The sequence below is a fragment of the Ipomoea nil genome, unplaced genomic scaffold (genome assembly GCF_001879475.1).
Source record: "Ipomoea nil cultivar Tokyo-kokei standard unplaced genomic scaffold, Asagao_1.1 scaffold2280, whole genome shotgun sequence".
NCBI lineage: Eukaryota > Viridiplantae > Streptophyta > Magnoliopsida > Solanales > Convolvulaceae > Ipomoea > Ipomoea nil.
In genome coordinates, this window is record NW_017618708.1 from 4,338,660 (window position 1) to 4,352,132 (window position 13,473).

The 13,473-nt window shown below is 33.8% G+C and overlaps 1 protein-coding gene across 1 annotated transcript; it reads right to left on the minus strand.

The window, feature by feature from the left end:
- Window positions 1-361: 361 nt before the first annotated feature.
- Window positions 362-2,089, minus strand: LOC109150844 (dynein light chain 4, axonemal-like). The gene is made up of 2 exons (XM_019298819.1): window positions 1,693-2,089; window positions 362-618 (listed from the first exon to the last, which is right to left on the minus strand). Exons 1-2 carry the CDS (start codon window positions 2,083-2,085, stop codon window positions 463-465), a joined length of 549 nt encoding a protein of 182 aa, XP_019154364.1. The 5' UTR covers window positions 2,086-2,089; the 3' UTR covers window positions 362-462.
- Between the last annotated feature and the right edge of the window lie 11,384 nt (window positions 2,090-13,473).

The following is a 13,473-nucleotide window of genomic DNA, read 5'->3' on the forward strand; positions in this document are numbered from 1 at the left end:
AAATAACATTTACTGTGCATTTTGCATGCTATTTAAATTCAAATAACTTGCATAACTATCATTCAAAAAATTTCGGCTAAGGTTGACCTGAAAGTTTATCAAAATGACTAAATATAAAAAGTTAAAAAATAAAATAAAAAATAAAATAAAAATAAAAATAAAAATAAGAGGACAGGTATGCATCAATTGTGGAAAGCTTGATAATTAAGAATTAAATGTGAGAGATTTATAATACTCGGAAGACCAAAATGTAATTTAAAAAAAAAAATAAAAAAATCAACTGAAGTGTATTAGATGTAAGAGAGTCTCCCTTTTAAAAATTTAACTTAAATAATTTATATGTTTGACAGTTAATTGCATCATTACTCACATTCTCGGATAGTGACTGCAGATTTGTAATCATCTAAAAGAATAGGCTTCACTTTCAGCTGGTGTTTGATTATTTGAAGATAATATGAGTTTCTAAGTTGCTCTCTTTATAGAGGTCTTGAATAAGAGTACATATAGCTTATGATCCATTGAGAAATATATGAAGCCACCTAAAGAATGTGTCACAAAAGACCCAAAACTGCTCCCTACTATACAGTGCCAGGCTGCTCCGTATACCCCATCAAATTCCTGCATGCAATTCCCAAACATATATTATCCATCAATGTCATAACTCAGATAGATCAGCCCAAATCTCAAAATCTGGAATCCAAATTCACAGCCCAAAACCCAAATTTGAAAGTTGAGAGTGGGATGTGTTTTTTAAGGTGTAAATCAATTGTTAAGTACTAACAATACTCATTACAACTAGGCATATATACATGATTGTATTAGATACGCTCGCATGGGTAGCTCAATTGGTCATAGAGGTGAAACTTTGGAATAATGACCAGGGATCGAGTCTCACCAGTGGCAGTGAGGGGCTCTTTGTGCTTAGTGAGCACCGGTCTTAATCCAATTATTATATTGTAAACCATGATCCACATTATTCATTTATGATCAATTATTAAATGAAAAAATTTTAGAGCTCGATTCATAAACAAACAGAGCCTATATTGTAAACCATGATCCACATTATTCATTTATGATCAATTATTAAATGAAAAAATTTTAGAGCTCGATTCATAAACAAACAAAGCCTGAACAGTTGTTGGCTCGTTTGTTAAGAGCTCGTGAACAAGCTGGTTTGATGTTCGTTTAATAATATTTACGAATAAGCTCGTTTAGTGTTCGTTTAATAATGTTTACGAACATGTTATATATATAGTTCTTGTGTTGTTATTTGGTTATTGTTTGTGAACATAAATTATTTCTAGTTCGCGAATGAATTGTGATCATGAACATGTGCATGTGTTTGGTTATTAAGTGTTCATGAACATGTTCACGAACGTGTTCAAAAACGTTAATGATATCGAACAAGTTCGTGAATGTGTTCATTAATTGACATGTTCGCGAACATTAACGAACACTAATGAACGTTTAACAAACGAACACAAACAGAATTTTCAAAAACATTAACCAACGAACACGAACACAAACATTTCAAAAATTTCAACAGACAAGCACGAACAACCTCCGTTCATTCATGTTCGGTTAGGTAACAGGCCTAACGAACATATAGAAATTACATTAATGATGTATTAAATCATAAATGATTAATAAATTTAAAAATTGTAAACCAATATTGAAGGAAAATATGATTACCTTTTTGAGGGTGAGAGCAAGGGCCTTAGGAGTGAAGTTTTGCAAAGTATGATATGCGTTTGTGGCAAAATTGAGAGCATGAATCTGCATTAATGGCGGCATGTCCACTGACACAACCTTCACATTATTACTGTTGTGAGGAGAGAAGAGATGAGTCGTCAACTCATTAATCTCACACTTTTCCTCATTCTTCTTGGTTTCATCACTGCTCTTCTGCTGCGTTGCTTTCTTGGGGAAGGCCAAAGCTACTGCGCAAGAAGAGTGGATAACACTTGAAGGTGGAGTAGTTGCAGAGAGGGATTTGTGTTCGGAGACGGTACGGATGATTGTGGGATCTGGGGGTGGTGCGCGGCGGTGCTGGGCGCCGCCGCCGGAGGATTTGGTTTGGTGCATTGAATGGATCCAATAATGCACCTAACTTGTGCCTGCAATGAGAAGTAATCTGTTCCATATATATTGCTGTGTTGAGCTTTATACATATAAAAGAGTTAATACCCGATTTGATTCTTGACTGTAGTAATTTTTTCAATTTAGTTTTAAATAACTTAGATGATTTTATTCAATTTAGTCATTTATTATGATAGTTTGATAATTTCACATTTATTAATACTCAATTTAATCATTAGTTATAGTGATTTTTTTTATTTGGTCCTTAATTCTAATAATTTGAAGATTTAATTAAGTAAAATCATCAAAATAGATGATCTAATTAAGTATAAAAAGTCGTTTAGGACTAAATGAAAAAAAATATTACATAGAGTGTTAACTCTATATATAAACCTGAAGTATATCTATGAATTTAAATTTGATAGCGGGCGGTGGAACGGGCAAACAGCGCTTTCCCCTGGGGCCTGGAGCTAGTCCGTAGGTCACGATACATACTACTACACTACTTAAAGTATTGCTGATTATAAATTGATTACTATAAAATACTTAATTTGTGTTTTTAATATCAATTTAATTTTAATATGTTATTATGATAATGCTTACTATTTCGTCAAAAGTTACATAGTCTTAAATGACTTATTTTGGTACCACTTATTAAAACCAAACACTAATTAAAGTTAAAAGTTATAGTTAGTAACGATGATGCAACTTTATTTCCTTACATTTTCGAAAGATATGATGCTAGACTTGACCCTTCAGGCCTTCATCTAACATTCTTCTAACCACATGGTGTTGAACTTGACTAACTTTAGTGGCCTTCGCTCAACAAAGTCAAACACGTTTAAGTGCTTAATCACAAAGATTGTCGGCTATCTGGTTGTCATGTCTTACTTAAAACCAATGTGTAATAAATAAGTGAACATTAACCATTTAACCACATCCTTATGATAAGTCACAACATTAGATATCATAAAAGAGACACATTCTATCTTATTCACACTCCATAGATAGAGCCCAAAATATTTCAAAAGTCCAAATATCATGCATTATATATATATATATATATATATATATATATATATATATATATATATATATATATATATAAAGAGTCAACACCCGATTTGGTCCTTGATTATATTAATTTTTTTTTTTTTCAGTTTAGTCTTAAATGATTTAGATAGTTTTACTCAATTGAGTCATCTATTAAGATAGTTTGGTAATTATTTCATATCTATTAATATTCAATTTAGTCATCTATTATAGTAATTTTTCTTGATTTAGTCTTTGATTCAAACAATCGATGATTCAATGAATAAAACCATTAAATTTCAAAGGTCTAATTAAATACAAAAAGTCATTTATTATTAAATAAAAAAAATAACTAGATTACATTGAGTATTAACTATTTAACTGTATATATAAAGGTGAATTATATCTATGAATTTAAATTTTATAGCGGGCGGTGGAACGGGCAAACAGCGCTGTCCCCTGGGGCCTGGACCCTGGAGCTAGTCCGTAGGTCACGATACTACTCCACTACTTAAATTATTGCTGATTATAAATTCATCATTAGTATAAAATACTTAATTTTTGTTTTTAATATCAAACATTCAAGCCAAAAGTTATAACCTATACTTAGTAGCCAAGATGTAACTTTATTATTTTCTTATATCGTCACATTTTCCAGAGGCAGGATGCAATTATTATACAGGTGCACCAGGGCGCACATAGCAATGTGTGCCCCGTGCCTCCTAAAACGACGTCGTTTTGGTAAGTTCTGTATTTTTAGGTATAAAATTCTGTGCATTTTATTATATAATTTTGTACATTCAAAACATGAGAATTTTTATTTATAAATTCTGTGTTTTCAGGTATAAAATTTTGTGCATTATATTATATAATTCTGTACATTCGAAACATGAGAATTTTCAGTTATAGAATTCTGTGTTTTCAGGTATAAAATTCTGTGTTTTTAGGTATAAAATTTTGTGTATTCTATTATACAATTCTGTACATTCGAACATGAAATATTTTTTTTAAGGAGTAAATTGTGCACCCTGGTGCACGGTATAATTTGTCAGGCAAGATACTAGACTTGACCCTTCAAGCTTCCATTCAACATTCTCCGAACCACATGGTGCTGAATTTGATCAACTTTAATGGCCTCCGCCCAACCAAGTCAAACATTTGTTTTAAAGAACATATAAAATATATTTTTAGCCAAACCATCAATTTTCTTGTAGAAATATTTATTCATATATATTGATGGATCTCAATCGTGTGACTGTTGTAATTCAAGCACGTTTAACCACATAATGTTTTGGCTATTTGATTGTCATATCCTACTTAAAATCTTGTGAAAAGTATGTAGACATTAACTATTTAATCACATCCTCCATGGTGAATCATGACCCCACGTGAGCAGGGGCTATACTTTGGTGAACACAACTGCCAACACATATCATAAAAGAGACACATTCTATCTTATTCTCGCTCCATGGATAGAGCATATAAAAATATTTCAAGTCATAATATAATGCATTTTTATCATTTTGCTCACAGTTTACGCACAGAAATTAAACTTACAAACTTAGTAGAAAAATTTCAAATTTGAAAAATCTATTATTAGAGTATCAAAAATAAAATTAATTTTAAATTGAGACAAAAACAAATACACCGTACATTAATAAGCCGTTTGGTAGATTTTGAATTTTTGGAGCTATGAATTTGACTGATGAGTGCATGTGCACTGTGCAGCCAAAGACAATGGGAGACCTCCATGGACTAATTTTTCTCCAAATTTCTTCAATCCAACTACATTGTGTTTGCAAAAATATTTTTTTTTTCAAGATTCATTTGTATTTTAGTTTTCATCATTTTAACTATGTGAAATCATGAATTCTATAAAATACATGCATTGTTTTATCAGCATATAATTTGTTAGAACATCTTCACGAGTTCAATTTTTTGGATGTGTTTTTAGAGTCAAATAAGAAAGAGATAGAAGAAAAAAATTAAAAGTAAAAAAAAATTAAAAAAAAATTGTCTGCGTTTTACACAGCCAATTGGCGTCAGGTGCACCCAACACGTACGAACCTGTAGCGAGAAAGCTTTGTTTTCTTTTTAACTTACCGAGTTACCGTGAGTTCCACAAAAAAATTTAAACTTTACAGTAATAATTTTTGTTTTTTTCTCCTCTCACATCTCTCCTCCATACAAAAAAAAATCTTCTAAAAAACATGTATGAATAACAACAGCAATGAAGATGATATTTTAGTTAGATTTAACTTATTAATAATGACACATTTGTTTTTATATATTTATGATGATATTTTAGTTAGATTTAACTTATTAATAATGACACATTTGTTTTTATATATTTATTTTCAAATAGTTTTGGCACCTCAGGGAGGCAGGGCCTGAATGTAACACTCCGTGTTACGGCCTTCAATCCCGGATTAATTATTTAATTAATTCCGTTAATAATAATTAAAAAGGATTTAATTTGGCTAGAATTTCCTTTAATTAATTAATGTGGTCCACCATAGACCATGGACCCTTGTCACTAAACCAATCCCTCAATCCTATAAGAAATAGAATTAACAAACACATACCATTTAGACCCTAATTAGGACTCTTAGATATATAAATAGGGACATAAGAGGCACCTAGAAAACACACCACAATAGATATCACCACACAAGAATTCCCAAGAAATCTCTTATCACCAACATAGGAGAAATCAAGAAGAGGAGATCTTAAAGAAAGACCCTTAATAGCCAAGGAATTTAATTAAGGCTAAGAGGTAACTCATATCTCAACAAAACCTATTTTCTTCGCTATAATCTTCTTCTTTGGCTCCTTCTCTATGCTTGTGTCTTGATAAATCGTTTATGATGATGATGATATGATCTTGATGATTGATGGGATGATTTTATGTGTTGATCTTGATAATCTTGATGATTATAAGAGAATCTTGATAATTGTGTGATGTTCTTGATAAATCTTGATGTTCTTGATTTTAAAGATAAACTATAATTTGATTATTTGAATATGATTAGAGCCTTAGGATAAATTGGGGATTTCGTATTATGATATTCTTGATATAATTGGGTGGGATTTCGCATGTTCGGGTGTTATTTATGTTTAGAAGTCATGTTAGGATATTTTCAATATGATTCTTGGTTTTGATCCATTATTTGACTACGTGGTGTCATCGTTTGCGTTTAAAAGTGTCTAAACATGGTTCTGGGTTCCACGAAAGATCCCTGGACCAAAATATTGAAAAAGAGTCAGTGGGGAGTAGGTGGGGGTAGGGGTACCCGCCACCTACCCGCTGCCCAATTTGCGCATCCCCGGCAGCGGGCAGACGCTTGCCCGCCGGCCACCCGCTGGATTGTTCCCACCTTGGGATTTTGGCTTCCCCGTTTGATGTTCTCCGATCCTCGTGGTGTCCCGACGGACTCCGTTTATCGTGCCTAAATCTAGTTTGATGTTCAGGTACCATTCGTAGGATAAAAGAGTCTTATGTATTGCATGCTAGTTGAATTGGTATCTCATTGGCCTAGGTGAAAGATGTATGAACCCCTTAGGACTATTCCTAGTATGTGGATGACCACGCATAGGTTTCATTATACGTTTTCTCCCCTTTCCCAATGTGTTAATGTGGGTTGCATGTACTTGCTATGTGTTATGTGTGCATGATACCCTAATTTGGTTGCGATCAAATTGGCTATATGGGCAGTTGGATGGGTTGAGAACCATACCAACTGTTAACCAGACCGGTTGCGATTGGTCAGGTATATAAATATTATATAGGGCTGCAGTCCACCGACTGAGCTCGTCAGCGGTGTATCGGGCTGCAGTCCACCAAGTGGGCCTCATGGGCTGTAGCCCACCGACTGAACGTGTCAGCTTGTGTAGGGCTACAGCCCATGAGAAAAGGCCATAGTCCACCGACTGAGCTCGTCAGCGGTGTGTAGGGCTATGGTTGGCTGCGATCCACCGACTGAGCTCGTCAGCGGTGTGTAGGATCGTAGTCCTCAAAAGAGGATCACAGTCCACCGACTGAACGCGTCAGCGGTGTGTAGGGCTGTGGTCCGCCGTTGAGCTTGTCAACGGTCTAATCGATTGGCTGCGGTCAATCCCTTCATGCTGCGGTATGAGGAAGGGTGCTGCGGGGCCGTGTTAGCGCTATATGCGCTAACCCTCATGTATGGGCATGCGATTGGTCCTGTGGCGCCACCAAAGTGTGCTTATGTGATAAAGATATTGGTTGAAAGATGATATAAATGATATGAAATTAACCTGTGACCTTAGGATATATGATGTCTCTATATGTTTGATTATAACTGTTGAATCTGCTTGTCCCTACTTGTCGAGTCTATTCCCGGTTTTAAAGCTAGAGTCTCCTAAGTATATATCTTCCTGCTTCAAAATGGTTTTCCTATATCCATACATATACATACCTATATTATATTTTAACGCGTTGGAGTGGGTTACCAGCATTATTCGCTGAACAGATATATTTGGCTTTCAGGCACAGAGAATTAGCTACCGGAGCGCGCTAGAAGAACCCGGCTTAGATAGTTAGTCTTTCCTTTCGACCTGCGTGCTTTGATGATATAATGACGTTGTTGGAGGATAGTTAGTTAATGTAGCCTGTGCATCTGAGTTTTCCGGCTCAGATGTGGCATAACACCCCTGACCCTTATGTTCAGAATACTTCATTTGGGATTAATTAATAGAATTGCTTTCATATTATAAGGTTGAAAAGTTTTAAAAATTTCGGGGTGTTACACAGAGTTGTCATCTTTAGTCCTCAATTATTATTAAATTTTCATATTTGGTATTAACTATTAATTTTATAACATTTAAGGTATAAATATACTTTTGTTTCCACATTTAGTCTTGTTTGACCAAATTTGTGGCAACTACTCATCAAAAAATTTAAATTTTATCTCATTTAGGGTCACTACAAGGGAAAAATGATCCATTTAAATCTAAATACACAATATTGTTACTAAAATTTGTTCTTAGAACCACTTTGGATGAAAGAAAATTTACATTTTAAAGCAAGTGATTGCCCTAGCATATGGCAGATAAAATCAATGTGGCAACAAAAACATATCTATGCACCAAATGGTGACAAAAATAAGGGCATTCTCATCAATACATCTTTCTTGATTTTTTGCAGAACAAAAATCACCGAATAGGTTTTTAACTAATGTAGGAAGAGTTTTTTGGTGGGTTTTTTTTATTCTGCAAGTTTAATTTTTTATGGGCCCCACTGCTGAGAGAAATGGAGAAAGCATGCTGCCTTAGCCGCACGTTTGGGCTACATCCGCGCCAGATGGGCTCGTGATTGCTTAGTGTTATGTTTTTTTTTCTCTTCCCTCTTACTTCTCTCCTACTTGGACATGTAAAAACCAAGAAAAATCTTCTACTATTGGTGATGCTCTAATAATTGAGGTTTTGTGGAGTGTTTAGTAGAGGGGAATTGAAATTCCTTTCCCACTTAATCCTAAGAAGTGAAAAACTTCAGAGTTTGGTTGGGAGGAATTGCAAATCTAACTTCCTCCTACGAATTGCAAATCTAACTTCCTCCTAGGAATTGCAATTTCATAATACATGGAAAAAAAAGTTTGGAGTGTGAGGATTAAATTGCCCTTCCTAATAATATTATATCTTTTCCCCAGGATTGCAAGACATTTTGGTCTTTATACTATTTATTCTCCTTCAATTCCTATATATATATATATATATATATATATATATATATATATATATATATATATATACCCAAAACTATAATTGAAATTTCTAATAATTCTATTTCTGCCTAACTTAATTTAAATTCTTACTTTATTTCCACATTTTTTTTCCACAAAATTAAAAAAAAAAAATTCCCTTCTAATTCTCTCCTTGCAATTAAACGTGCTACCAGAGTATCCAATACAGTGGATAGAGGAGGTGGGTATACACTAAAAAAAGAGTAAAAGACAGAAAAGTGTGCATAGGATTCTTGAAGAAAGTTTGTTGGGTTTGACCAGCAGGAAAAGACATTGAAAGAAGAAGCACACAAGTATATAAAACCAAAAACTCTTCAATCATCTTTCCACCATTGAAGAACATGTGGTAGCTGTCCGATCCAACTTCCTTGTCATTCTCCATCCTCTTTTGTCAATAATACCAAGGACATTTCTTTTTGGGTTTCAGACAACTTTGTGCATAAATAACAACGTCAATATCCACTAAAAATGAAGAAAACAATAGGATTAAGTAATATCCACTAGAAATCTATATGACATAGATGGCAAGTTGAGGGTGCCGTGAAGGTGTCAACTGGCTATAAGCCTCACCTCACTCTATGCATGTTTAGGGGCGGAGCTAGAAGTTTCATCCATAGAAACGAAGTGAAAGATTAAAACAAATGAGATATTTTATCCGAGGGTAACAAATGAGACATTTACTATATATATATATATATATATATATATATATATATATATATATAAGGGTCTCCTATATATAAAGGGGCGAGGTGGGGTGGGGGAAGGGGGGCAGCTGGCCCCACTGATCCCATACTGGATTCGTCCATGTACATGTCCATATGAAGTGAGACAGAATTATGTCAAGTTGGGACAATCGAGTCGAATTGGACAAGCAATTGACTTAATAATTATAAAGTTCTAAGTTCAATTTTAAGTTTGACTTTCTGTGAACTTAAAGCGGTATAATATTGACATTTTTAGTTTGAGTCATTCAGTTATAAGCAACCTAAGTTGTTGTAGTTCCTTGATAATTTTCTAGCTATGGTCACAGCTTCACCTAAAGCGTACATTCGGATAATGGTTACGGACTTAAAAAATAGTGTCAAGTGTAAATAGGTAAAGTGATTTATTATCATAACACATTATTGTTCGTACATATGAGTAATAAATATGCAACTTTTCTTTTTCTTGGTACATAGATACTATATATGCAACTTTGAGAAAAAAAAAAATATCAAATTAGTCCACTAAGTCAAACATAATAGCGCAGTTTGTAATTAAATTCTTCAAGTGAAAACAACTCTAGTTAACCCCCTTAAACTTACAAAAAAAAAAAAAAAAAAAAAAAAAAAAAAAAAAAAGAAAGTGAAATTAAAAGTCTTATTTTAACCTATATTCAGCAAGTTATCACTGATTTGGCGCCCAAATAGCCTCCTAATCTGTCATCGCCTGTCATTGACTCTGCGCACAAGAGTTCCATATCCACACTTTCGCCAAATTGGCCTAGCCCGTCAAACCCTCACCTTACCGGCAATTTATATCGTGCCCCAGGGCGCGCATTGCATTGTGCGCCCTGATGCAAAACGACGTCGTTTCAGAATTTTATTTTATTTTTTGAAATTTCGATGTCCTGTATTGGCGGTTAATTTTCTTTAAAAAAAATCTCATGTTAAAAAATGTACATAATTTTATACTAGAATACACATAATTGTATACATGAATGTACATAATTGTATAACAAAATACACATACTTTTTTAAAAATTTCCTGATTCGGATGTACATGATTATATAAAAAACATGTACATAATTGTATAAAAAATGTACATAATTGTATAAACAAATACACATAATTATATAAACAAATACACATAATCACATCAACTCCCTACATAACATACCAAAACGACGTCGTTTTGGGAGGCGCGGGGCGCACAGTGTTACGTGCGCGTGGTGCAGGGTATAACGATTGTACCTTACCACTAGAATTGTAACTTTAGGTCAGGTGATCTACCACTTGAGCTAGTCCCGCACTCCCGCGAGTTGTATACGACTTTCGGTTGTGATTTAGAACAATGAGTTGGAAAACTTTAAATAAATATTAAATTTAAATATGTTTTGTTTTAAAAAATATATTTTTTTTCAATATTTTCTTTAGGTCTGATTGGACCATGGATGGCCAGGCCACCTTCAACAGGTCTGATGGACCACAAAGGCAGTCAGCCATTGTTGCCTTTGTTAGGTTCAATTGGATTAGGATGACAAAGGCGACCAACCATGGTCACCTTCGTTAATTTTAATCTAGTTCGAACCTCGCACATTTGAGAGAACAATAATTGTAAAAATAATAATATTTTTTTAAGGGCAACTATAGGTATCCGATGAGGAAGAAGACAACCATCGGTCGTAGGGGTGGGCATTTCGGAATTCGGTTTGGTTTTTTCGGTTAAAAAAAAAAGTGAATCATTTGGTTTAACATTAGAGTTCGGTTCAATTTTGGTGGAAGCAAGTATTTGAACATTTCCTTTTTTGCCTGACCTATTGTTCAGTTGGCTCACTTGAAGTGTTTTGTTGTAAAGATGAAACGTTAAAAAGATTCGATGAAGTATTTTAATAATTCATATTTTCAAATAGAGTAAATACCCAAAATGGTCCCTCGACTATAGCTAAATTCACAAATTGGTCCTCGACTTTCAATTTTAACCAATTAAGTCCTTAACTTTGTAATTTTAACACAATTTGGTCATCTGTCTATTTGACCGTTTGTTGACTGTGATTTTTGAGGATATATATGTAATTTCATGGTCCATCGTCGGTTTTTTAATGTTCCGGTTGCATTTCCAGACCGCACTGTTACATTCGAATCCACTGCCGAAAGCAATCTACCAAATCCGGTCGCCTTTCTTCATCCTCCCTTTGGATTCAATGTAGTTGAGTTCGTACTAGAGCGAAGAAGACGACGTGTTTCCGGACCGGTGTAACGTCATCCTGGAGGCCTCCACGTGCTCAGACGAGAGCTGGAGGTTCTTCTGGAGATTGTCGATCACGGTCAACAAACGGTCAAATAGATGGAGGACTAAATTGTGTCAAAATTGCAAAGTTAAGGACTTAATTGGTTGAAATTGAAAGTCGATGACCAATTTGTGAATTTAGCTATAGTTGAGGGACTATTTTGGGTATTTACTCTTTCAAATATTAACTATCAAAAGATGAAGAATCATCCATTTGCATAGTTAATATTTGAAACATATGAATTATTAAAATACCAAATATTCCAATTTACTAGAGACAAAAGAAAAACATGATAGCAATAAACCCTAAGTCCATAACTAAAAATACAAACAACAACACCAAAGCTAACAAAATAAAAGCGAAGAAGAACCTATTGCGTGTGTGTATTACTACATGCATATTAGGGATTTCACGTTTCATAGAATCGTAGAACAGAGTATATAAACATTAAATTAGGTTTAATAAATGGAAAGAAGGATGAAGAAGTAGACATACTTTGGTTTTTATCTCTGCAACAGAGGGGCACGCAGAGAATTGAGCGAAGGGCGGAGTGGCGGACCTCGTGAGTGTCGGCTGCATGAGCGTAGACAGTAGACTGATTTCGGACTTACGACTTAGAGTTGAGGTCTGAGGACTTGAGGTTATTAATTATTATAATATTTATATATAATATATGTATTGTTATAAATAATAATAATAATAATAATAATAATAATAATAATAATAATAATAATAATAATAATAAAAACAGCAGCATGAATACAGAATGGAGCTGAAGGAAGGAAAGGGGAAATGAATTTGTATATATTCATTCGTATTGAAGATTTAGTTTAATATGTACGGAATGTAAGAATTAACACAAATATGCTTATAGCTTAATGGGTAAGGCTCTTGCTTTCTAAACTTGATAGTTAGGGGTTTAAACCTTACTTTGGACATCTTTTTCATTTCATTTGTTTCATAACATGTATATATTTTTTATTATAAAAACCGATCGATTTTCGGTTCGATTCGGTTAAAAATCGAACCGATTGATTTCTCTAAACCAAGTACCGATCGATACTTCGATTTAACAGAACCGAAACGCCCAGCCCTAATCGGTTATCTTCTAAGGTACCCAATGGTTATCTACACACACACACACACGGTGACTTGCTAAATAAGTTAAAATAAGATTAAATTATACATTTTTGTCATTTTAAAACGATTAATTAATACTTTTTTTTTGGAAATTGGGTTTGCACCACTATTTATACAAGAGTCTTTCTAAATATTATTGAATTGTATAACATAGAGGTTTTTTTTCATGCACACATGGGTGCAAATCAAATCTGGGCTAAAAAACTTGCCAAAATACAGGCCTAAAGGAGGCCTACACGCGGGCCCACCAAAACTAATACAGTTTTAATTTATATATGTAAATTGTAATTGTAAACCAAAACTAAATACTAATCTATATCTTTTTTTTTTTGAAATAATAATGGTGTATTATTAAATGAGCATAGAAATAGAATCAGGAGGGATAGAGTCCCAGTACAAAGCTTGGTCCTGATCAAAAGCTAACGAAGCTAAAGTATGAACAGCTAAATTTAAAGTTCTAGTGATGT